Here is a 27,215-nt window from a genome sequence, read left to right on the forward strand (position 1 = left end):
ACCAGATACCATCCCCTCTTTACATAGGACACTGATGCTCTGGTACATCTCACACTGACTGAGCTCGTGACAACACAGACCACGACATCCTTTGTTTCCTTCTTTCCATTTTGGTCTCTGCACCCTGAACTGGCCTTCTGTCCACTGTGGTGTCAACATTTTCCGTCCTTGTGGCTCAACATATTGGCCCTTTTTCACCTCCTTAATTCCCTGCAGTGAAAGCCGAATGTTTCTCACACAGCAGACGTCCGTCCGTACAGCGCCTCGTAGCAGCACTCCCCGATCACTCTCTACCCTCTGAATTGATCCAGAATTGTTTGGTATACAATATGTAATAAGAGTGGGAGAGATGCTTTGGTCATGCTTTCTTTTGCAGGTCGGTAATTTCCTGGAATATCTTTCATGGAACGAACTAAATGTGGCATGGTACTAATGAGTTCTATTGAATTAACTGCTCCATTTAAACCCAAGTAAATATTCAGTATTCTTTGATTCATATGTGTTGAATTGTGTGCTTGCCTGTCAACAAATATGACATTTTTGCATGAAGGCCTGGTGCGCAGTAACTAAAGGAAAACCTAGTTTACGGAATTAATCACTTGAAAATGAATTGAACATTGACTTATTATTATCATAACCACTTTACAATGTTGTATCCAGAAGCTACTGTGGAAATGAAAGGTAAAATACACAAGCGTAATTCCTATTTGCAAAGGTCCGAGGTGTTTGCTGGGAGCAAATCCTCACGAATGAGAAGCTCGAGTTATAAAACGTGGGTTGATAATTCACAGAGACAATGGCTGATTATGTTGCTGTCGATTGATTCGACAACTTGTTTCTGCTCTCTGCCAACACGACTTCTGCAGGGCTGTAAAGACACCTCGCGTAATATAGTGGCATCGAGCACACCAACATTCCAGGTTAAAACGCGTGGAAAATATTTGCTGGACTTCTGATGTTCTCTTTGTATGAAATGACGTGCAAAAACATTTTGGAATCATTAAACTTGTGGCTCAGCAAGATGTTGATTTATCGTGTATGACATCACTTTGAGATATGGGAAGCAATAAGCACCCCGACAAAAGATTTTTTTTTTTAAAACTGAATCTTCAAAGACTTCTGCAGGAATAAAAAGGGGGAAAAAGGCCTCCATCGGTTAACCACCAATACATCAGTCTGCCATGAGGCCAAAACAGCCTTTTAACAGGATGAGATCATGAACGGTGCAGTGGAACAAACCATCTCATCATCCCAGTGAGTGTGAGATGTCAGAGGGGCTGCAGATGTACTGCTGTCCAGAGCAGAAAAAAGAAGAAGAAAAAAAAAAGAAGTATTTTCATGCACAAAAAGGACAAAAGAGACAAAGTTTGGATTGGGGGGGGTGGGGTTGTGTCGAGAAAAAAGAGAAAAGGCATCTGACAAAAATAATCCCAGAAGCTGTCTGCAAATACCAGCGGCCTGGAGGAGGGATGCAAAGTGTTTTCTGTGCATGTGTGCCCTCCTTAAAATTCCAGGAGGCAGAGAGATAACGCTGCATAAACAAGCCAGAGGATGAGCAGAAAACAGGAAAACTCCTGCCGAGAGGCGGAGAAACAATCAAGAATGCGAGGGTGAAGGGAAAAAGGGTGATGGAGTTCATTAACCGCTGGTTTTTGTTGTTTTTTTTACACACGTGAAGAAAGCGGATCAATCACCACAAAGCTCTCTGACACACACACACACACACACATGTGCAAGCTTGTACGTACCGAGAGACGCAGTCATGATATGACCCTCTCTGAAAGTATCCCGTTATTTGCCGGCTTCCTGTTTCAGGATCACTCCTTCGACTCCCGTTCCGAAGTCTCTACCTCTTGCTGGTTTGCTTTGCCTCCCGGTGTGAATGAAACTCTCCCCCTCGTTACCGGAATCTCCTCCTCTCCTCTTTCTCTTGAAAGCAATCTGAGCCCGACTGCCAGACGGGGTTTTTTCTTTCTTTTTTTTGTCTTCTTATTCAGTTGCGGGATCGTTTCGCCGCCATGCCCAAGTCCATGCGTCCCCCAGATGGAAAAAGACAAGCTCCTTTCATTTGTTCCTGGCTTGTTGTGACACAGCTTCACGTCTGGGTTTGTATGGAGGGAGGGACGAGAGGTAGAGAATTACTCACCCCCCCCCCCCCCCCCCCCCCCCCCCCCCCTCCTCCATGCATGTCTGCATACCCTCCCTCCTCTTCCTCTCACTGACCACTGAGCATTGTTCCTGCTGGGCCACTGTGAGCACTTTCCCCCAATCAGAATGGACTCTAGTGGTCAGAGGTCATATGTGGCCTTTTATGGACCAGAGAGGAGGTAGTGGTGGTCGGGTAGGCGGTGTGTGTGTGTGTGTGTTGGGGGGGGGTCTCTATGGACTCTCTGTCCAAGGCATGTGTGTCCACTCCCACCATCTGCTCGCCACAAACACAGAGACAAAGGCATGCAAGACACACACGGACCACATCTTCCTGCCATGTGTCTAATCTTAGCACATCATAAATAAAGAGTAACGCTCTTGATTGAATTGTGTTGAGTTCCCCTGTGTTTCAGCGAGGACTTGTATTATTTTGACCCGTCTCGTGTCACACAGGAAGCTCCGTCCATCCGCGACAACCTTAAAACGCATGAGGGAAAAAAAAAAGACAAGGACTCAGAGCACGCTGTTGTCTGGAGTTCATCTCTGTGTTAAAGGAATAGGTTTGACATTTAGGGAAAGTTTATTCTGCTGGAACTAGGAGCTGGAACCAGGAGCTAGAACCAGGAGCTGGAACCAGGAGCTGGAGCTTGGAGCTGGAGCTTGGAGCTGAAACCAGGAGCTGGTGCTTGGAGCTGGAACCAGGAGCTGGATCTTGGAGCTGAAACCAGGAGCTGGTGCTTGGAGCTGAAACAAGGAGCTGGATCTTGGAGCTGGAACCAGGAGCTGGAGCTTGGAGCTGAAACCAGGAGCTGGTGCTTGGAGCTGGAACCAGGAGCTGGAGCTTGGAGCTGAAACCAGGAGCTGGTGCTTGGAGCTGGAACTAGGAGCTGGAACTAGGAGCTGGAACTAGGAGTTGAGCTTGGAGTTGGAACTTGGAGCTGAAACCAGGAGCTGGTGCTTGGAGCTGGAACTAGGAGCTGGAACTAGGAGCTGGAGCTTGGAGTTGGAACTAGGAGCTGGAACTAGGAGTTGGAACTAGGAGCCTGGAACTAGGAGCTGGAACTAGGAGCTGGAACTAGGAGCTGGAGACTTGGAGTTGGAACTAGGAGCTGGAACTAGGAGCTGGAACTAGAGCTAGAACCATGAATTGGAGCTTGAAGTTGAACTAGGAGCTGGATCTTGGAGCTGGAACTTGGAGCTGGAGCTTGGAGCTGGAATTAGGAGCTGGAACTAGGAGCTGGTCAGAGCGTAGCTCAGCTTAAACTTGAAACTTGAAACTTTAAGATGTATCATCTCTCGCCTTCATCACTGACAACACAAGCAATAATCTGAAGGAGAGAGGTTTCCTCTGTCCTCCCTGCCCACGCCCACTTTCTCCTGACGCTTTGACCTCTGAGGTTCAGACAGTCAAGTGTTTGTCTGAACCGACCATATGCCTTCGCTAAAGCCTCGGCTCATAACAGCTTCTACATTCCTTGGCTGAAACCTGCTTCCGCTGGCTGAGAGCTTCTGTATTCATCGCTGTTTATTTGGATTCGGCCACAAGTACACAAAGGAAATGTTATTATGTAACATTTCAGGGCTGCTCTTTTGCCGTCACTCGGACATGAAAGTAGACAAGTACGGAGACAGCAGCGGGGTTGGTCTTTGGGTTGGTGCGAGGCAAAAATGCTGGGGTGGCTCTGCAATGGCTTAGTTATAGAAGAGGCGTAAAGAATGCAGTCTCTATCAGTCTGTTGAAATATTGTCTTGATTTACATTTCTGAATGTTCCCGCTTTTGACTGATTTCTTTGGTGAAATACTTCAATAGATGAAGTCAGAACTGCAATAACTTGCAGCAAAAGGCGGGGTGGTTTTCGGTGCGTGGGACCTTTCTGTGTTGAAGTAATCTGTGTGAAAGGAGGCGCTCATAGTGACAAAAACACAGCAGATAATTGTCGGCCAACTGTGAGTGTTTTCTTGCAGCTCACTGTTTTGGCTTTGCAGTGTGTCGATTTGCAATAATGACATTTTTAATGATGTGTTATGCGTTGTACGAAGAGTATTGTTTTGACCAAACAAATTGGTATTGTTTTTGTTAGTTTGAAATGCAGAAAAATACCAATCTTTTCATTTAACTCTTGGCAGGAAAGTTTATTTTCCAAAGAAGTATTTTATTTAAGTCAATAAACTAGCCAAAATGTTTTAATTACATACGTTTTAATCTAGATTTATGAATTGTTCACCTTTCCAACATTTTTTGACCTCAAATGGCCCAATCAATACCTCACTGAGAACTGTACTCCCGGTGAGAGCACAGCTGAAGGGCTGCTGATGTTTTGGAGCATCTGCTGCTGCCCACAGTGATCACTCCCCACATTGGAGCCTCGGGTCAAAACTTAATGACTAACATTAAGTAAAAGATTATTTAGAAATGGCGAATCTGAATCGTCTGCCTTTAACGTGGGAAACAGGAAACTCTCGTCTGCCCCCCCCCCCCCCCCCGCCCCCCCCCCACCCTCCCCCCCTTCTGTCCATCCAGTGGAGAAGAGAATCTGGTGTTTTTTTCTGTACACAAGGATTAATGAGTCTTTCATCAGCACAAAGGTGTTGACACTAAACAGGCGGATCTGCCCTTTACTAGAATGAATTTATCTGTCTGCAATACAGAGCAAATGTCATCATAAATAGTTTCTTTGGTTTTGCTATCAATAAATGGATGACGACATGCTACGGTCGCAATATGGTCCAATTATTTGACGTCCACTGATCATGAACGGATTTCATATTGACATGTTTGCCATTCAATTTTAAGATTAAAACAACTTTGACTTGATTAACATCGTAAACATAAACACCTAAAAGTCCTTAAATAAAAGGACTCGAGCTGCTCCTTTTTGAGGCGAAGGAGTCAGTGCAATAGATTCAAACAATAAAATCTGTGCACTAAAATCATTTTTCTACTATTTGCCACAAAAGTCTGTTTCTGATTTGTCCGGATGCAAGCCAAACTTCTCACGCAAGATCAAAATGAAATAAACACCGTTGCATTCAGAATTATGAATCCAGCATGTGATAGTAGAGTAGAAAATGTTGTATCTAGTTGACAAAAAAATCATGGAAGTCTCTCCATAACCAACATTTGAATAGAATGCATTTACTTCCCTTCATTACTCAATGCCTCCATAGGTCCATTTATATGTTTTTAGAAGTAGTGGTCCTACCTTTAACAAATGTTGTGTTGCCCAAATATTGCTAAATTACATGTCTCCTGTCTCACCCACCTGGACGCCTTGCATATTTAGAAATATAATGTTGTCTTTTGGAGTAAAGAAATATGCTATTTATGTTATTTTCTGCTTCATTATTTTACTATATATTACTATTTAGAATTATATTATATACTCGGTGAAGGCAGGCAGTCATGAGTCAGAATACGAAAGATGGAAAACCTGATATATGTTTATTCTTCAGATTTACCATCTTTTTCAAACTTGAGCCACAACAGAATGAGTCACTTAAACCGAAACAGTTCAATGGATTTTTTTGTCACAGATTTCGGTTGTAACCCGACAGTAACACCCTTCCCGTCCTAATTACTGTCAACGTCGTATTTCGTCTTTCTTTCCCCCCCCCCTCAAGGCACAAAAGGTTTGTAGCTACGACAGGAACATGGCGCTCCGATCAGATATGAGACGCAACCGCTGAAAGACGCTTGTGTATTTTGACACTTCAGTAAATTTCTTCTGCAGCTGTGTGGTACATATCTCCTCAGGCAGGATGTCCCAGCAACAAAAGACCCTCCCCTCTACTCCCGGCCCCCTCCCAGAACAGGACGTGAATGGACATCCTGCCTGCAGTGGTCTCTTCCTCTCTTAGCGTCAACTACTATTCATGGACGTCCAGTATCAGCGGACCCTTAATGGGCCCGAGAGGACATCGCGGTCCATTTGATCAACTCCTGCGACCACTTTTGACCTCAAACCTAAAAACGATAAACAAGCCATCAGTCTGCCTCGAGCCGGGCCCGACTTACCACAAACAGAGCCATGCCCACATATCCAGCCAATGGCAACAAAGGACAGGACAGGTGTGTGTGTGTGTGTGTGTGTGTGTGTGTGTGTGTGTGTGTGTTTGTGTGTGTGTGTGTGATATATATTATGCCAAGAGGACATTCCAGCCGGCCCTTGAACCCTGTCCGGCAGCAATCAGGAGTATCAAGCGCTTGGCTTTGAACTCTAGTGGTCTTGCCGGTCACACACACATATACATGTACAGTATATTTGGTCACACACACTCTTTGGGAAGTGTACCTTGTGTCCAGCTGTGTTGGTCCCACTGCCCGCCTGTCCGGAGCTGGGAAAACTCTGAGAAATGTTTCACTAGGAAGAGAAAGGCGGACGCTGATAAGACTCCAAAGTGCGGACACACCCACATCAAGACACAACAAGTGTCCATTCTGACCTTATCTCTTACCGTAAGGCGTCGGAGGACACACTGGGAAGGCCGGAGTAGCGGGGACAATGTCAGGGCTATCCGCCTGTCCCCGGTAGTCCACGCTGTTGGGTTTTGTAGAGATCGACGTGCTTTAAAAACAACAACAAGAAAGTCAAATAAAAGTCAATAACATGTTTTTGTAAGTCTTAGAGGCTAACCAGACCCCCCCCCCCCCCCACACACACACACACACACACACACACACACACACACACACACACACACACACACACACACACCAGCAGACATCAGCAGACATCAGTCTTGTGATCTGTGTGGCTACAGCCTCTGTTTTGGTGTAAACAGTATGGCCATTCATGCCACCCAGCCGTAAGAGTGCAAGAGCCGAAACATCAACAACAAAAAAAGAGGGAGGGAGGAAGGTAGAAAAGAAACATCTACAGAGTTGCAGATAACGTTACATAATCATAATCTAAACACAGATAGTTTAACTTGAATTTAAAGTGATGAATCTGTGTTATCTTTTTCTTTCATGTAGTTCCGTAACACGTGAATTCCTAGTCTTCGAGACATTGAGACCAAATTGGCGTTCAAGACCAACGTTAAACAAGTCAACCAGCAGTTTGAAATGCAATAACATCCTTAATAAACCAAAAGAATTACATGCAAAAATTGCTAAATTACTAAACTAAATATTCTTGTTAAAAGACAACCAAAAAGAAACCTTGGTATATTTCACATTTGTACATAAAACTACTCATCTAAAATGAGGATGCTGAGTTGGTATAGTACATTGCAGAGAAATAGTAAGTGTGTAACACATAATCATTTATGTCAATTAGCACGTGATATTCTGTGTCTCTCTTCGGATCTGCAGCTCTGACTACTCGCTGCTGTTTGCTGCTCAGCGGGTACTGAACATTTTAAGAGCGTTTTTTTTCCTTTCTCTCCAAACTGAAAACATCTGTGTCAAAGTGTCTATACCAGGTGAGGTGAACGGGGAAACCGTGTTTACCGGAGACGGCGTGAAGGGGGGACTGTAGACGGGAGAGCCTCTGAAGCTCTGAGCGCCACCCCGCCTCCATCCTGGAGTCTGGAGACCAGCGTCGTCCGTCACATCGCTCACCTGCATCTGCTCCTTCCAACCTGAGATAGCGAGAGAGGGGTGGGGGGGGGGGGGGGCAGATAAGGAGAGCCAGACAGTCAGGCAGATTAAAATCAACCAAAGAATCAAACTCAGTCATGCATTCTTCTTGGAAATGAAGTGTCCACAAACAGTTGGGTCTAAGAGGAACACAGCATGAAATGGCACTGACGCATCGTTAGGACCAGATGGCAATTACTGGCGATGACAGTGGTTCATGTTTAGCGTGTTTGTCTGTGGGCGGCTCCTGTCATCGGGGCAGACGCCGTGTGACCAAACAAGACTTCACGGTGACCAGATGGTGGAACATTATGGAGAAAAAACATGTGTCGGAGCATCAGTCAAGTTCTCTTTTCGGATGCGAGTGGATCATCGGGAAAGGAAGACATACTTTAGTTCTTTTAGCTCGACAACCAGAATCCTAATATTACCAAATTGATAAGCGAAGTCCTACAGCTCTGTCTGCTCTATACTTTAGTTTAATGAAGCTCTTGCTATCTGGGAGTGTGAAGGTAAAAAGCCAAAGGTTTACTAGTACCGTGAAGGTTATCCCGGTGGAAACACTGAACAATTTGCAAAACTCTCAACAGCTCTTGTACTGGACTATGGAAACACCAAACACACACGGCGTAACACAGAAGCCACAGTGTGACGTGTGTGTCATGATGGCGCTTGACCATATATGGGACCCCACTCAAATGTGCATATCGACCATAAACAGCAACGTGGAACATTGTGAGCTCGGCTTTCACCGTGAGCATCCACCATCTCAAACTCACATGCTCGTCCAACTGGAACTAATCGGTTCCTCTTCTACACCAGAGGGCCAGCTGAAGGTGGCTTTTCTTTTTTCTTTTCTTTTTTCCTTTAGCGTGTCAAGTATCACTTGATACCCGCTGTACTTGTGAGAAGGCTATTCACTTTTCAAGACTTCGACTCCAAAGATTAGAGAGAGGGGGATGGAGGGGGATGGAGGGGGGGGGGGGGGGGCATGATGCAGACACACTAGAGAGCAAAGTGTTGTGTCAAGCTTCAAAAGCATTCCTGATCACTTACAAAACTCCTGCCTCCAAACCATTGCTTTGACAAAACGTTACATACAAACTGCTGCAGTAACTGTGAAATATTAGTGTCGCTGCTTCAATCATGGACCCCCGGGAACTTCATCATTTCCTGCGCTCAAATTCCATGATCAGGAGGAGAGCCACAAGACCTCTCATTGACCTCTCAAAAACACGAGGTCAGAGGTTAAACGTCAGTGCTAATGTAACCCTGCGAGGCACATGGCCGCGGGGAGGTCAAAGATTCAGGAGCTGTCACGGACGCTCTCGGCTGTCGGGAGCTCCCACAAGAACCGGCGGGCCACTCGGGGGTTAGCTTTGATGGACCAGCTGCTCCGTATGCAGGGAGCCCGGGAAGCGATGACATCACCCGCACACCTATGACCCACTGTTCTCAAACTGAAAAAAATGAATCAAGGGTGGAGGTCGCTGCAGAAATGTGCCTCTTCTTCCTGGCTGCGTCCCAGTGGATATTAAGAGGGAGTAAATCAGCAGGGTGACGAGAAACAGTGACAGAAACGCGTCAGGAAAACAGGACTCGTCACAGGTTTCGAGATTCTTAAAAGGTTTTGCAAATAAATGCAAAAATCGTCCAAAATGGAGTCCCAAGTGCTAAAGCTTTTGAGTCGTAAACAAGTCATAAGATATCAGGTCGTCTCCAAGTCAAGCAGCTAAAGTCAGTCATCGGTGAGAGTGAATTTATGAGTCCGCCTACATCAAAGGATCAACTTTTTTTTCTCCTCCCGCTATTCAAGATAGTAAATACAAATGGAGGCAGTGGCAGTGGACCACTTTGTAGTAGTGTAGTTAAATACATAACGCTCTAAAATCAATTGCAGTCTTAACACTTCTTGTACATGACATTGTAGCAGTATTTGTCTTCCATAAAAAAAAATAAGAAAATGTGTACGATACAAGGGACAATACAAAACACTTATAATGTAGTTCCCCAGCCTCCTTTATATTTTTAGTGGTGAGCTCTTTTACATACAGTCGTAACAACTGTTGCACTGGAGCTGAATACAGGCAGACTGCAGATTAAAAATAATAGAAATAAATCTGAATTACCTCAGATTATATTGTAGCCTGTGTGGTATCAGATATGTGGAGATCATGAACCGATTCCACGACTTTTCTGGAGAAAATCAAACAGGGTGCATTTATTTGAGGCAATATCGATAGTAATAGTAAACTGTAATCTGGAGGCGTCACAACCGAGGCAAAGCGTCCGGGTCATTGTATATCTTCTCGATCCAGAAACCTTCTGACAGATAGACAGATTGCAGATCGATGGGCCAGAATGATTTTTAATAAACTTTTCTTGTTTTCCACGATGTCCTGTGTGTGCGGAAGCGGTTGTCGTTCAACCACGACTGTTCCCTGTGAGTGCCGCTGTTGATAGAGAAGAGATTTGAGCGAGCGCACATGTTAAACACGTTTGCCTCATTTAAAATTCAAAAGCAGTTGAACTGCACTATTTAAACTTCTTTTTCTTGATCAGGATTTTAACTATTCTGTGACAGTTCAATCAGAAGCTGTGCGGGAGATTGAGTCTGCCTCTACATCTGCCAAAAGCTCTGAGCTCTATCACGTCATGACAAAGGCGTCTCGGTGTCTCTCATCCTCGACTGAATCTTTGCTGATAAGAAGTAACTCATGCCATTCAGCTGTGGATTATGTTTTGATGCCATTGCTTCATCCTGAGTTCATGACTCCATTCTCACACACACACACCTCACTTATGTACAGTAACCTTGCCTTCCACCTCCGTATATATTTCCATTAAAAATAAGGCGGATTTGACGAGGTAAACACAATATCGTATTTACGTTGCAGGTAATATTCACGACCTGTTTAATATAATGCTTCCACCCTTTCAGCAAACACCGTGCGCTCCAACACTAACGCGCCTTCCGTTCTGGGACAAACCCAGATGCATATTTCCACGACCGGGCAGCGCTTCGGTACTTCAGTCTGGGTTATAAATGTTCTCTCTGTCCGTGCAGGTCGTACTGAGCTCCACAATATAACAAGTCCAACGTACAAGCTTCCATCTGCCAGCCGGCTTGTTGGCACGCATCCATTTACCTTGAGCCACTCACGATGTTACAGAGGACTGTTTCATGTCTCTGTACAAGTAGAGCTGTGTAAAGGTACTGGTATACTGTACCAAGGTAAAGGGTCAGTTTACCCAACATACATACATTTTTTTTCTGTATTTAGCAATACAGAACAAGTTGGATATAAGAGCTGAGGTTTGATCAGCCGCTTTAAACATCCACAACCAGCTCTGAGAGTCCGCTCTTAAACAGAGAGGTGCTTTGAGCTAAATGCTAATGTCGCAATGTGCTGAAGTTGAGCAGGTACACAAGGTGCACAAAGTGCAGCGGAGGCGGATGAGAATGACAGTAGTTACTCAGGTATTTGGTCATGAACCAAAGATTGGATCATGTGTGGACCAAATGTCATGACAAACCACTCAAGAGTTGTTGAGACCCAAACGTCAACCTGCTGGTGGCGCTAGAGAGAGGAAATGTCAGAGGATCACCAAAGTCAGTAGGACTCAGCATCTGGGAACCATGACAAAATGTCATGGGAATACATCCAATACTTGTTGGAGATTTCAGTCTGGTGGACTAACCCTAGGGCCGTTCTGCTAGCCAAGATAAGAATCGTTTTCATTCTTTTCATTATGTGGTGTGATGCTTCTTTTTTTTCCATTCATTATCATCGTCTTACCTGACAGATGGGTATTTCCCTTGTGGCTGAGGCCGTTGGAGTGGAGGGAGGCGGAGCGGGACAAGGGGGCACAGCGGGTAGGAACGGGAACAAAGGTGGGGTCCAAATCCAGAATCAGCTGGTTCAGCTGGTCTATGGACTCGTCCATATCTGTGGTCAAATCCTCGTCTTGGCAAGACGACGCCAGTGTGGTATCGACGGACTGTGTGCCGTGCGTCACATCTGTGTGTTGCGTGACGTTGTGTGTGCCATCCTCGGCCACCAGCCCTCGCTGCACTGCTACCCTGCTGCTGAATCCCCGAGGTGGTGTGTGAGGAGCCACCAGAGGCGGCGGCCTCTGTTCTCTCACTCGGTTCAACCTCTCTTTCCCATCGACTTGAAGGGAGGTTTCCGTGACGACGTCAACCATCATCTGCTGCCGAACCCAAGAGTGCGTGGAGTACTCGGCGTGGGCGGATCTCGGAGTTTCAGGCAGGTTCTCGGAGGAGAGGGAGCCGATGCTGCTTGAGCTCGGCATGTCTGCAGCAGGAGGTGCTACACCGTCTACGTCGTCCTCATCGTCTAGTATGTCAGTTTCCCTCTCGCTGGACGAAGCCTCTCCATTGATAGCGTGTCCCAGTTCAGATTCATCTCCAGTCATCTGCCCGTCCCATCCGCTGGACGCAGCAAGCTCAGCCATGACCTCCAGAAGAGGCTCAGCAATCTCAAAGTCCAACCCGGAGAGCAGCTTCCCTGCCTGGGTGCACTTGTCCTGTGCGGCCCCGCTCCTCTGTCTGGCTCCGGTCCGCCCCTGAGAGGCAACAGACAGGCCCGAGTCACTGCTGGCAGACGGAGCTCTGTCACTGCAGCCGGGGCTGCTGGTGGTCAGGCGGAACGACGCTCCTTCCTCACTACTCATCTTCCTCCGTCTGGAAAACAAGCTGCCATTTCCAGGGTCCAGGATATGAGGTGGAGCTGTGAAGACAAAACGACGGAGGTCATCAAAAGGTTTATATGTTAGAAGAGTGAAAACCTATAGAAGTAAGGGTGTCGGTTTGATGTCAGCACATGGGAGAATCAGGGAGTCTTCAACCACAAAAGAAAACAGCTATTTCATATTTAATGATGTAGGATTTGCAGCACTGTCCCTTTCTGCCTCATCTCTGACACTTATTTCATTCTAGCATTTTTTTAGCAGTATTAGAATTTTCTTTATTTCATTTCAATATTGATTATCTTCTCGATTAATCAATTATTCATGTTGTATACAAAAATAAAGACAAAGATATTCAATTTGCAATCAAGAAAAACCTTTACGACAAAATAAAAGCTGTGAATATTCACATTTTAGAAGACCAGAGAGGTATTGCTTTAAAAAAATAAAAACTATAAATCGATTATTGAAATTGTTGCAGATGCAATTTTCTTTTCAACTCCTATCTTCTCTAATCAGTATTATATACACTGTTAATGGATATATTATTGAGTTAAAAAGTAACTAACTAACAAATAACACCTTTGTATTACTACTGTATATGATTCACTATGACACACAAACACATCACCTGTTAGACCACAGCCATCACTCCAGACACACTCCATGGAGATAACATTGTGTTAGTTGTGTACGTGTGTGTGTGTGTGTGTGTGTGTGTGTGTGTGTGTGTGTGTGTCGCGCAAAGGACGCGTCCGTCTACCTGAGGTCAGATAGAGCTGATTGCACACTTTTTGTTATACTTTAACTGCAACAACAGAGTGTCTTTTGCAAGTTGGAAACCTACGAGAGCTGGGACAATCAATCAAGTATTCAATTGGTCAATCAAAAAAATAGAAAGAATCAAATTAACAACAAATATTTGATCATTGATTCATGGTTTAAGTTTTTTTTTTCATGCAAAACCTTGAACTTGTTTCACAATTATAAAGATTTGCTTTTTTTTGTTGTCTTATATGATAGTAAATTGAATACATTTTGGTTTTAGACGCTGAAAGCGTATTGAACTAAACAAACAAGTCCTTTCCCAATAAAGGTGGTTACATTCAACAATACAGTGACTGTAACAATACATATACAGTGCATACCAGAGCTGTATGAGCACAGCCTCTTAAGTCCAGAGAGGCAATAAAACTCAAATACCAGACATGCATGAAGCCTCACAGCTGGTCTGTTAGGTTTCTCACACACAGATGCACAGAATAGAGCGTCCACACACACACACACACACACACACACACACACACACACACACAGACACACACTTTGTGTAACTTTCACAACACTGTAAGAACTTCAGTAGAAAATAGCAAACCAGCATCAAAAAGCAGCTCACTTACTCACCGGCAGTCTGTCAGTAAACTTTCACTGTTCCCACTGTGGACTAGAGACAGGATGGAAATGCTTTTCTGAAGCCTCCCTTCGGAGTCAGAGAAAGAGGAAAAGAGAAAACAGATGACAAGCTGAAAGAGGACGAGGACAGAGTGAAGAGGATGAGGAGACGGACAGAAGGAGAAAGGGAGGCGGAAAAAGATTCAGACCATCTTAGTTGAACTTGCTCCTCTGCTGTCGTCCTCTCGGGCTGCCACAGGAAGACAAGAAAGAACATTCTTTCTCTTAAGGTGCTAACAGCCCCCCAGTGCCCCCCCCCCCCCCCCCCCCCCCCCGCCCCCCTCTCTCTCTTTCCCCTCTCTCGTGTCACTACTTCCTCGCCTGCTCCGTCCCTGCACTAGGAATCCCCGCCCTCACCGTCGCTACAGAATTACCCTTGCTTTGCCTCATCCCTCCTCCTCTTTCCCCCATCCCGTTCCCCCGCTCCCCCTCTCCCCCCTGCATCCTGTCCCGGCTGACACAGGTAAGTAATGCTGGGCAGAGAGTGTGTGCGCTCATGCATTTTCATGTCTAAGGGGAAAAGCAGTAGAAGGAAACTGAAGGGTGGATCATTCACCGAACTGCATGCAAACACATATATATGGAGGAGTTTGTGCAACAGACACACACACACACACACACACACACACACACACACACAATGCACATTCAAGAAAAGAAACACAAAGCACAAGGACCTTGAGCTGGCCAAATATGGAGAGGGGAATGTAAACATGGGGGCGGGCTCTGGAGAGACTTGTGTGCAGATAGGGGGAAGGGGACAGATTGGACAAATTGCAACCTGCAACTTGAACCTGAAAGCTACACGCTTCGGCTCGAGAAAAAAAAAAAGGAAGACCAGATAAAGAGGAAGAGAAGAAAACGGGGAGCATACAAGAAGATGGGGAGATGGAGTTGATAAAAGTAGTGGAGGGGAGGGGTGTGAGTGGGCCCGAGAGGGTAAAGTAGAACCACCTGTGGTTGAAAACAACATTCTTGCGACTGGCTGCGTTGCTAACTAGCTGGCACACTCATGCTCATGTGCATGCGTGCGTGCTGACGGTTAACGGTAATGGCAATGTGTGTGTTGGGCTTTTGTGAGCGTCTGTGTAAAATGTGTGTTTACATGCCACTTTCCTGCATTTCTCCCCACGTGATATGACCATCTTAAATTACATGCCTTGGCAGAGCAGATTTAGCAGCGGCATAAAACAGCTGGAACTGAAACCTCAAGCGCCGCTTTAAGTGATTGTTTCAGCTGTCGGGCTGTGTGTTTTTGTGCGTGCGTGTTTTTCCTGTGTGTGTGTGTGTGTGTGTGTGTGTGTGAATGGTTATTCTAACTAAATGGAAACTCTCTGACAAACACGGGTCTGATCTGGCTGAGCCTCGATGATTGTCTTAACGCCCGTTCCTAGGAACAGTCCTCGTGGCCACAACAGTTGTAAACTGTCACTGACAATTACCCACAGTACGGACCACAGCCAAGACCAGAGTCTACACCGACCACGTCTGAGACTGGATCTGCACCCACAGAGGGATACGACATCCGAAGAGCACATTTATCTTGGCCACTTTCGGGGAGGAAAAATTGAACTTTTGGCAAATCATCTCCAAAAGTCGTTAAGACGAACATGCTAGCAAACAGGCTGCCTACTTCCACATCCATCTCACGGTGTTTGTGTCAGCCTGATGAATGTATGTCCAATATTCAATCTTCTTTTACCTCCATTTTGGTCCCCACCCAGTTTGTTATGCGAGTCACTTTTGGATAAACCATCTGTCAATCAAGCTCTTGGGAGCAAGAACATCTTTTCAATCGAGAAAGGCCTTCAGCAGCCGTTCTTTGCTCTTCTTTCAGTGAAGAAATACTCTCCAGTTCTAATATACAGTAAATGATGCTATTGCAGCATCTACGCTAACCCCTTCAGGAGCCGCCATTGTTGTTGTGACCCAACAGTCACCAACAGTCACCTCTACTTGTCGTCTCACACATGCCCTAAGCCCCGCCCGTAGCTGCCGGTATAGCTTCTCACAGGACGCGTGGTCCGTGCTCTGGCTGAAGCTGGTCCAAATCACTGGACGGGATTACACATTGTTATTCACTTATGGAGTGCCCTACTAGTTATGAATGTGTTTGTTTTTTCTGTGGAGCGGCTCCGAATCACGGGGCGGATGCACTAATTATTTTCCACTTTTGTTTGCGAGGCAGCGCATTGGCCTTGGCGGAGGACCTGCTCTCTCAGAGAGCTCTTCTCTCTGGTTCAGGACTGACTTTGGATCCATTCTATGAAAATATATTGGTGAGAGGATCTTTAAAGAACTATAACCCATTATTTATACCATTTACTGGAAATCGTGTGAAAGCGGTGTTTATCTGTCCGGCCCGTTTCAGTTGACTCTCACGGCTCTCATAGCTTCATTTCTGGCCACAGGAGGCGGCGTCAACGGAGTGGAGCACTTACGAGTTAAAGAACCAGATAAGTCTGCCAGGAGTTGATGGAGGCCAAACCAGTTGTTGTGAAGGAGGTAACACTTCTAAAAGTCAAAACTAAGCAGCCCTGGACTGGCATTCTAGTTTCCCCGAGAATGCCATGGAAACCGAATAAAGGTCACCATCATGAAAGAGCAGAGCAGACGCGTTCATCTATCCCCCATAATGCGCTGTGTCTTCAAATACAGTGCTTTGCTGTTGGATCCTGTCTAATCATCAAGCCAGAGACACAATGGAAATCGAGAACAACGGGAAGAGAAAGTGAAAGAAGTAAAGAATGAAGAACAGTAAAATGCACTTCACCTGAGAGAGGGGACGCGTCTTGATAAGAATCTCGTCTCACCAAAGGGTCTAAGGTGTCATAGTCCACCGTCACGCAGCGCCCGTTGCTCCACAGCTCTCTGCCTGCACATAGAAATGACAAACAGACCAGCAGACAAAGAGGCAGTCCTGGTCAGGAGTCAGTTAAACCACAACGACACACACGCACACACTATAACACCAGCTGATAGCAGATCTCATTTGAAATTTGATTTAAGAGAGAGTGTGAGCTTAAATGTTGGTTTTGCTTCTGCCTGTCTGTCAATGTCTGTGTGTCTTGCATGTGTGTGTGTGTGTGTGTGTGTGTGTGTGTGTGTGTGTGTGTGTGTGTGTGTGTGTCCATCCTGGTTTTCCCCGCCTCTGTGTTTTAGCGTGTACAGTATCTCCAATCAGAATTCTTGTCAGATGTGTGTGTGTGATAACTCCTCATATTGCTTCCTGTTGAGAGGCGAGGAGTGTGTTAGGAGTGCCAGTCTGAGCAGTCATGCCCTCCTCCTGATGTCCAACACTGCCCCCACCTGGTTGACTGTTTGTTGAACTTGATGGTTATGCGATTCATTCATGAGTAGTGACTGTGTGTGTTTGTGTGTGTGTGTGTGTGTGTGTGTGTGTGATGTTTCAAACTTAGTCATTTCTCTTCTGCTTGACTCAGTGATGCAGCCTTTGTTCATAGTAGCACATGCAGCACAAATAAAGTGCACGTGTGGGTGTGTTCTAGGTGTCCATGTTGGTGTTTGCATGTTCCAGTTAGAGCAGTGGTTCCCAACGACGGGGTCAGACTAGATGATTGACGAATAAACAGACTACTTTTTTCACTGGATCACTTTTTTGGGACTCAAGGAGTTCTTTTTTTCTTTATTTTTTAAGAAAACATATAATATGTAATATACATATAATTCCTCTGTTGGACTCGTGATAAGTAGACATTTCTTTGTTTCAAGGGGCCAAATGCCAAAATGGTTGAGAACCAAGGAGTTTTGACACACAGTTAATTTAGGTTATGAAAATACAGATTGGTTTCCTTATCCCTCATGCTCTGTGTAAGTTATACATAATAACAAGATAATATTAAGTTAAGATAGACAGACGGTGTACAGCACACCTGCGAAACATCAACATGTTGCTATTGTCAATATTTAGCAGAAAACACTCACAAAGCCGAATGGCTGTAGACTTTTAATCTTGTTTCTTTTGAATAATAAAAGACAATTTTGACTAATTTATATATACTGGATTGAAGCTTGGCAAAACCTCTGAAACACATTTTCACCTGCATATTTATTCTCTGTTCTATTACCCAGTTCAGTGCAGTAATGTTTCTTAATGCCTTTACTTCTACACGCTTCAGAAGAAGTGTACCTGTAATCTTTTCAGGGCTGTCGGAAACCAACAGCTCCACTTTTCCATCTTCTGGGAACCGGGCATCTGGAATATTAACAAAATCAGACAGCTGGAGAGTTAACTTTGCACACTGGACATTTTTCCATGGTGCACACCAGCACTGATACGCGGTCCAAGGTTAGCTCTGATAGGTGTTATTTACATTGGCGTGATAGACTGGAGGATTTATCGGTTACTAATTGAGATGGATATTTCTGCAGAGTGTGATAGTGGCTGAAACAACAGTTGGCACTGTGCAGGTTATAAATACCTTCACTGGCACAGTCGAGGTCGGCCTTACAGAAAGTGAGGGTGTGTCCGAGTGCGAGGCCCGTATGAAACTGGAGACGGAAGACGACCTGGCGGCTGGCTGACTGGCTGTTTTTATCATAACAAACCACCTAAGATCAGACGGAAGATGACACATGTATGTGCTGCTCGAAATCTGAGTCACTGAGATTAATGGCTTCATGTAGTCGTTGATGTTAAATAAGAGGTCAGTAAATAACCACTTCCTGTCAATTTGGTTTATGAATGGGAACTATGTTTATTTTTCATTCACTTTGAATTAAGGGTTTGTTAGTATTTGTGTCTTTAATATTTGTGGATAATCTTTAATATATATTTTAAACATATAAGACTTTACAATAGAACAAGGAATTGTAATGCTATATTATACAGGTCCGACATTTCTGAATATATTTTCTAAGAATTCCCATGAATTTTATATGGGAGAAAGAAAAGAGACCGCTTTTTTTTGGTCCACTTCTAATTAATTAATTCAAATTATTTTATATCGTAAACTAGAATGTATTTGAACCAGTGTCAGCTGAATATTAAAACATTTGACATTTGTCAAGCTTTTACAAACATATATTGGAATATAGCTTTCAATAATTGGAGCCTTTATTTCAAAGAAATCCCCTTTTTCCCTAAAATGTATATCCATTCACATGGTATTTTTCTCGGACTGGAAAAATATTGGGAATTTATTTGGAAATTACAGATCTGTAAAATAGAGTGTCACCCAAAGATGGTAAATACACAGAAAACAAAGATCAAACAAAGGGGGAGAAAGGGAGGCTGAACTTGACAAACTAATAAATGTACATTTACAATGTGTGCCTTATACTGCATTATAAATCAATACCTTCATATTTAAACATCACCACTCACCATGATGTCCCCTTTGAGCAGCTGAGCTGGCTGGAGCACAAAGTAGAGGCGGTCTGTCTGGGCTGCATTTACATGGCTGAGAGGGATCCCAACACACATTACACACATGACATTCTATTCTGAATGACATCCTGCCATGTTGAGAGATTACAATGTGATTTAGGTGGTTTCTTACTACACTGCTGATGTGCAAACAGCTTGTAGACTCTGGTAGACTCTCAGGAAGAGGCAACACGCTGGGAAAAGGAAGACTTTCATCACAAAAGAGGACATTCAAAAGAAATGTTCAGCATTGTTCAAGAAGCATTTCATGAAAGTAGAGCTGTTGACTTAAGGCTTTTAGATGCCTTTTTAGACGTTACAGGCTTTACATTGTACGCATCTTGGTTCCTTCATCTTCCTCAATCAGATGAAAAGAAGAACACAGTGGAGTGTAGCTCAGAGCAGACGTCTGCCTACCTCCATCTGGTCCCATTTTGGGAAGACCGTGGAGAACAACACACAGGAGGAAAGTCGGCGAGGGGCGCATCCTCAGTCCGTCCTTTAACAAGCTTCCCAGCATCCACACGTACCTGGAGAGCACAGAGAAACCCAACACAAGCGCCTCAAATAACTTTGTGACCAGATGAAAGTGTGGTTGTGATGTCCATCGAGTCTTTCTCCCTTTTTCACGGCCTTATTGTGGCTTTATTATGGTAACTATTTCACAAGGAGATACATAAATCAGGTGATTGGTGACCCCGCACCCTGAGGTCAACAGTCACAGCAGATTCCTCTGTCTACACCGAAGATCAGAAGGCTAAGACCTGAACCAGAGCTGACCTTTGACCTGCAGTTCTTACCGTTTTTGCGAGGGGGTCATCAGAGCTGACAGCTTGTCATTGTAGAACCTCCTCATGGCAAAGTGGTCGAGAGAAAGTTCTGCACTGAGAGAGAGGCATATATTTAGATGGTGATGTGTTTCACACTCCTCAGTTCCCCCGAAATGTACCCAAAGTCATATCTAAACACGTAAAACAGTTGGATGTTTGTGTGCTGAGGTTTTGAGATGGCCGTCGCTGAGATTTCTGCCTCAAGCTAAATAAAGTTTGTGGTGACATTGTTTTCTCAAACACCGAATTATCTCGATTCATAGCACCAGTTATGTCAACTTAAAATTTGGTGGGAAATCTGCGTTGCATTTTTATTCCCAGCATCCTTCTTCCTCGACAAATGACTATATTACCCACGATGCAACTCAGCTCAGTCAGAGATATGTGTGTGTGTGTGTGTGTGTGTGTGTGTGTGTGTGTTATGCCAGCGGCAGCCTTGAGCCACTATCCTCAGCGGGCTACAGGTCTGGTAAACTCATTTCTTTTGGACTCCACACTCAGAATGTGTTTATCTTTTCAAACCGGTCATCCCCAAACGACAAAAACATTCATCGGACTTCACTCAGCTCCCTCCGGAGATTTAACAACTTTTTTCCCACATGTTTAATGGAACTCTCTAAGACCTGTGAACATACTTTAATGTTTAAAATAGATGGCGTGTCCCTTTAAGGAAATAAAATATTCCTTCGCAAACTGTTTTTTTGGTGATTTAAAATGTATTATCCAGACTAACAAAATATGCTGCTTTTTGACATTTGAACTGTCACTTTTCAACACACCACAAAAAAACATGACATTTGTCTCCACTGTTGTGATAATCAGCTTGACTTGAGAAAACCAGAAGAAAACCAAGTAAACGTGTATTTCTTTTGTAATTTTGTGACTTTAAAAACCAAGTCAGATTTGCAGTCGTGCACAAACGTTGCCTACCTGCACTCACTCAGACAAGGACAATGGTCACAATCAGATATTTCTCCACAGTAAGTCAGTCGTGAACAGCACACGAGCACGCCAACAGTGCAGAAATTGACCTAATATTCCTCTTTTTTTCTGCATTTTCAGTGGATATTGATTTGCCTCGACCGAACCTCTCATCGTCCCATGATTAGACGTGTAAATGAGGATGTTAATAACTTTTTACAACCGACATTTAAACCATAAAATAGAAAATATGCAGCCACATAAACCGCAAAGGCTGTAATGTTTGCTCTAAAAAGAGCTTTTCATGTATATTGTATTGTGTCTTCTAGGTCCAGACTCCGTCATGCAGGTAAATTAAGAGTAAATAAATTCACTAGTGTCCAACGGCAACAGGATCCCAGCCCGAAAATCAAATAACAGTCTGGTTCAAAGTCTCTTTAATCAGCCGTCCTGCTCCTGCCCTTTGGCTGTCGGACACATGCATCAACCTATTGTTCTGGCGGCGCTCTTTGATCTGCGAGTAGGTCCAACAACAAACGGTATCCTCAACAGTCATCCTTTGGGAATGAGAAATATCTGCAGGCAAATGTAATCGCAATATTGTTTGTTGACGGATCTTTATGACTCTAGCGGCATTTATATATTTCACTACACATGTAACGAGCGGGCACCTTTGAGTATCAATTGTTGTCCCATTGCTAATGGTTACAGTGAAAGGCTTCCTTTACCACCGGAACAGATTCCCATCAGTGTTACCTGGCCGAGATGTTGGCGAAGTGGATGTAAGAAGCCACCAGAACTCCGAGCCGGCCTTTGCATCCCTGTGGAGGTGCCACCACAAAAATCAGGACAAACAAACTAAACGTCTCTACCGATTGATTGGTTTGAATGAAACACTAAACATGCCGGTGTGTGCAGAGGAGTCGGTGTCGTTTACCCTGCAGTGCAACACCAGGACGTGCTTCGCATGCGTTTGCAGCCAGTTGTTCATTGTCGTGCACGCGCTAAAGATCTGGTCCAGGCCCGGGGCCAGAAGATCCACCCAACCTGTGTCCAAAACCTGACAGACGAAACCACACGTACCGTCACACACATATATATATATACGCTGCAACATTGAGCAAGGTACTTGGGAGTGCTTATCATTACCTTGTGGTTCATTTGGGTGACAGTTTTGTTTTTCTGCGAGAGGTTGACGAGCTGAAGAAGGACGGACAAATTGTTTTCATGATTTTTTTTTTTTGCGAACGTCATGAACTGGACAAATTGAGACTTATATAAATATGTGATTTGGAGATGCTTCTGCATTGTGGTATTACTACTTTTTTTTTCTCCTCAAGATCTGTGTATTTCTTCCAGCTCGGTGTCATTCCAGCTCACCATGTAGTGGTGTCCATGCTTGGACTGCAGCATGAGAATAATCTCCTGCAGGTTCTGCTGGTAGATCTTCTCTGGACATCCAGGAGGGCAGAAGATGGTGATGATGCGTTCGGTGATGTAGGTCAGATCGATTCGCTGCTGTTCCTCCATGACTGATCTTGGTCATATGGGCACCCTACAGGGAGGGACAAGCAGGGTGTGTGAGAATGAAAGTCACGGACATTTTAAGGAAGTGAGAATGTCCTCTGCAGGTCAGCAGATGTTTGCGGAGAGCATTTCTCGGGCCTTTTTTTTTCTTTTCTTTTTTGTCGTATCAGCTAGAACTCGAAGCAGGGCAAATATCTTTGGCCCACGCAGTTCAAAGCCGGTCAGCCTTAATAACCCTCAAATCATTTTTATGGGTTGTGAAGCCAAAACTAAGGGTCATTGCCAAAAGAACGAGGAACTTATATGAAAGGCTGAGTCACAGGAAACCTCCTTTAAGGCTTGTGACCGGACGAGAGGTGACGAGGAGTCACAGAAGAATGACCACAGATAACCTCATTACTCATCATCATCAACTAAAACACGGATTTTGATAAGGACAGAAAACCACGGCCGTATAATGATAACGGTCACAGTTATTCTCTTAACTTCGATGTTTTGTGAAGGTTTATTTTAAGTATTGTGCATTGATGGTCCTGTAATTTGGAGAACAAAAATGAAAGCCTCTATCTCCAAAGTTATTTTCTAATTCACTTCTATGAGGTTCCAACCACAAAAGTTCTGCTTCTTTGCTCATGATAAGGTTATTATCTGTGATTAGGTTAAAGGTTAAAGATTTCTAAGACTACGTAATAATAATTGATTATGTTATCAAAGACACCGATACAAAGTGAGTCATTTTTTATAGACTAGCAAATTAATGTTATTAATAGTAACTCGAAGTGAACGTGTCGGAGGTTAACAGCAATGAAGGCCCAAATATTGAAAGAATAGTTTTGATATTTTGGGAAATTTGGCTGAGAAGATCTCAGTATTATAAGATATCTGAAAAAATAATAATAATAAACTAATATCTACATGTTCTTGGAAACCCCATATGAAAATGTGATTTTAGGCTACTGATATTTTGACCTTAAAACCCAAAGTCTAACAAAATGTGTTTTTCTGCCATATTCTTCTGTGAACCATGGAGTGCACATGTTTAGTGCACGTCCACCGGGTGTGACATCAACAGGCGAGCCGTGGTTAACCTTGCCTTCACCCTGACCATGTGACCACACAGCCTTGTCAACAATGTTAAAACCGTTGTTTTTTTTCACCAGAGCAACGCACCAGAATAGCCCACTGGGAACCAGTGCAGCAGGAATGATGAGGCTCAGCCCGTGTCCTGAGTGTTCGGTTGCACTATTATTCTCTAATGTGAGCAGATTCCTTACGGTGGGTCCTGGTGGAGTATACAGTCAACCAAATAGTGTAGTTTGTATCGGGGTCACGGTGGTCAAATGTCTCAAACTTAACACGACATCACCAGAACAGGAACACGAGGTGTGACCGGACCGAATTATTGATCCCGATTCAAAAGAAGAGATTATGAATCAGTCTAAAATGTAATAGGAGGGTTTAAAGTTTAAGTCAACCTCAAACATATTATATTTCATTTGGTTGCAAACTAGTTTAGTGTAGTCTTTTCTTTGTTCACTTTAAATATTCTTCAGAATTGATATTACTATAATTATTTATTTCCAATTAGATTTTTTGGAATATACTGTAGGTGTCTTCATTTTTAGACATGCTGCAATCTAAATTTGTCAGCGCTCTGCCTGAGGAACCAAAAACAAACCAAAGTGAGTGACTCAACCACACACACACACACAACCGTTGCTATAGGGAGCTCAGTAATGTCCTTGAGCTTGAACTCTAATTATAGTCTCTATTTCCCGTTTTAAAGGAAGTCATTTTGAAACAGATTAGCCATCTTTGTTTCTTTCTTTTCTGTCCTTTTGACACAAAACAAACATCTTCTTAAATTCAGCACGAATAGATGCACCACAGTGTCTGTAAAGATTATTTGAAATTGAAAGTGGTTTGTGCAAAATACCAGCACAAGAAAAGACAGCACCAGCTCACTGTGAGACGCTATTGTTTTGCTTGTCAACCACTAGTGTCGTCTCCATTCAGATCCTCTTCTTCTCTGCTCCCCCCCCCCCCTTCCTTGAAGGCTTTTTATTAGAGCTGTAAACTAATCTCCTTTTAGTTCATCTGATCCCCACAGAGACTTTTTGGTTATACAGTCTTACAATATTTATACATTGAAATAAATCCGCCACAGTGATGAGGCCATTTCATTTTATTCTACTTGTTTCAAAGATCTCTCAATCAATTAGTAGGCTACTCCATCTAATTAGTATCAAATCCATGTCACTGGATTCAAGGCAAGTTCATTTGCATTAGTAACAAATGGGATTATCACATCCCCACAGGCAGGGTTTTTCACTTGACCTTAGAAAAAGAGGCTTTGAAGACTCATTGCGAGCTTAAATGACCTCTTAAATGGACTGAATCCCAGTGGAAACACGTCTCCTGGGGCTCAGTGTCTTAATGTGTCAGTAGGTTAATCTCCCCCTCTCAGTGCATCTGCAGGGAGGGACTTTTTACTATAATCCCCCCGAGATGTACCATCCATTTCAGTCCCTTTGTTTACTGAAAGTGGTGGTCTAGAATCAAATTTGGACTTGCATCAGTGGCCGTTAACGTTCAGGGAGGGAGAAGAAATACGTCCTGCTTGTCCCACATGAATGAACATTGAACTGGAAAAGGCTGAAAAGGTGTGAAGCTTCATGGGAGTGGATTCACATTGCTGTAGATAACTTTAAATCAAAGAAATAAACATGTTAGACAAGAGGAATGGGGTCTTACCTTTGCTGATGTTGCAATAAACAAGAGAATCCCAGTAAAAAAAATATCACCTGATGAGTGAAAGTCTTGACTGGTGTAGAAATCGAGGTGGAGACTTGACAGAGGGAGGGAGGAAGAGAAAGAGAGCGAGAGAGAGAGAGAGAGCATGATAAACTATACAGTCACAGTGCAGCTTGCACTTTGCCCTCTGTTGGACTGCAATGTGACAGCGTTGGTGTGCATGAGAAATCGACAAAGACTAAGGCGGTTATGACATACTGATACCTCTCTCATAAAAACAATGAGCATTTATGGCTGAATAAACAGAGAGATCTCTACTTTATCTGTGCTCCATGGAAACATAGAAACACTTGGACTTAAAATATATATTTGTTTATGTCAAAGACACTAACACCTCATCCGATAAGGGAGAAAACCTACTTTGAATCATACCAATGATTTGTTATATCAGTGTGCTGACTAGCAGCGCAAAGTAAACAAAGCACATTTACTCATCTGAGATACGCAAGTACAAATTTGAGATAGTTGCACTTGATTATTTCCATGGTACTTTATGCTTCTCCTTCACTGCATGAGAAATGCACTTTTTTTTATGGATTAAGATTTTGTGCCAACAAAAAATTAAATATGAGACTTTATTTGGGATTAAACTACAAAGTAAAATTGTTTTAAAAAGCTTCACCATGAGCCACTACAGTGCAACTTTTACCATTCATCTGCACAATAATACTTTTACTTTTGATACTTTATGTAAATTGTACTTTTAAGTTGCATATAAGAAACCTCTTAAATTACATTAAATCCAGTCTGTGGTATGTATGTTAAGCCATGTATGTGGGTCTTTGTATAATATTGTATCTCTTACTTGGACTACTTGAGGATCTGTCCGTCTGTCTATCTATCTATCTATCTATCTATCTATCTATCTATCTATCTATCTATCTATCTATCTATCTATCTATCTATATATATATATATATATATATATATATATATATATATATATATATATATATATATATATATATATATTGAATGCAAGACTTGTAGCCTACTTGTAATGGAAAACATATTGTCTTGTTGCTACTTTTATTTAGCTTAAGTAAAGCATCTTGATACTTCTACCACCACTGACTTAACGAGTAAAATAATAGGTTTCTAAAAAAATGCCTGGTCGCCATGACGATACGGCCTTTATTCCACTAGGTGGCGCCAAAACACGAGCTACAACACTTGTTTTCTTACTGACAAGAAATAATAAACTATGCAGCGAGTTGTCGGGTACGTTTAATTGTATACATTGGCAAGATTAAATATAATCACATCATTAAACTAAACAATACGTTTGGTTTAGGTTGACAAGCATGCTCCTAAAATATGACCGGTTGAGCCAGATAAAGTAGGCTCATGTAACTGCACTGTATGTTGCCTTCACCGACTCAATTAAGCTTGTACTTCGTGGTTTCTGGAGTTGACAGAACTACGCCTCGCGCCGATAATTATCTTTTGCTTATTGTTATATTGGAATATCAAAATAGGTATTACTTTTATGCTTCGCTACCGTTGACTGCATTAGTTACTAGATACTTTACGACTTAAGCAATTAAGCTTTTTGCAAAAATCTATTAACACAGGGTACAGAGCAAAGACGGTATATTAGGATAATGCGAATAGGCTACTTCATCCATCACTGGCTAATACTCGGGAATTGACCGTTGATTTCCTTATAAATAACAAACATTTCGGTTAATAGTTGTTTGGTTTTACGTTTTAACTGCGTCGAGAAGTCAAATCCCCTGTCGCGTGCCCAGCATTACAAATTCCGAGCTTTCGTGTGTACGCAAAGGTGTCATAATTCATATCCAATGAGACCCCGCCCTGTCCACGGTGTACCGCTGA

At 43.5% G+C, this 27,215-nt stretch overlaps 1 protein-coding gene across 1 annotated transcript in view; it reads right to left on the reverse strand.

The window, feature by feature from the left end:
* Nucleotides 1-25,425, reverse strand: part of si:ch211-191a24.3 (tensin-3) — a 40,076-nt gene extending 14,651 nt beyond the window's left edge. Inside the window, 17 exon segments of the mRNA XM_034530927.1 lie at nucleotides 6,442-6,510; nucleotides 6,605-6,692; nucleotides 6,694-6,714; nucleotides 7,602-7,732; nucleotides 11,531-12,484; nucleotides 16,669-16,770; nucleotides 18,046-18,111; nucleotides 18,338-18,467; nucleotides 19,243-19,318; nucleotides 19,418-19,478; nucleotides 19,702-19,814; nucleotides 20,085-20,168; nucleotides 21,792-21,856; nucleotides 21,973-22,095; nucleotides 22,185-22,235; nucleotides 22,416-22,590; nucleotides 25,317-25,425. Coding sequence (XP_034386818.1) covers nucleotides 6,442-6,510; nucleotides 6,605-6,692; nucleotides 6,694-6,714; nucleotides 7,602-7,732; nucleotides 11,531-12,484; nucleotides 16,669-16,770; nucleotides 18,046-18,111; nucleotides 18,338-18,467; nucleotides 19,243-19,318; nucleotides 19,418-19,478; nucleotides 19,702-19,814; nucleotides 20,085-20,168; nucleotides 21,792-21,856; nucleotides 21,973-22,095; nucleotides 22,185-22,235; nucleotides 22,416-22,565 — 2,284 coding nt within the window. The 5' untranslated portion in view covers nucleotides 22,566-22,590; nucleotides 25,317-25,425.
* Nucleotides 25,426-27,215: the final 1,790 nt, after the last annotated feature.

This window comes from Cyclopterus lumpus, chromosome 4 (assembly GCF_009769545.1).
Source record: "Cyclopterus lumpus isolate fCycLum1 chromosome 4, fCycLum1.pri, whole genome shotgun sequence".
In the NCBI taxonomy this organism is placed as follows: Eukaryota; Metazoa; Chordata; class Actinopteri; order Perciformes; family Cyclopteridae; genus Cyclopterus; species Cyclopterus lumpus.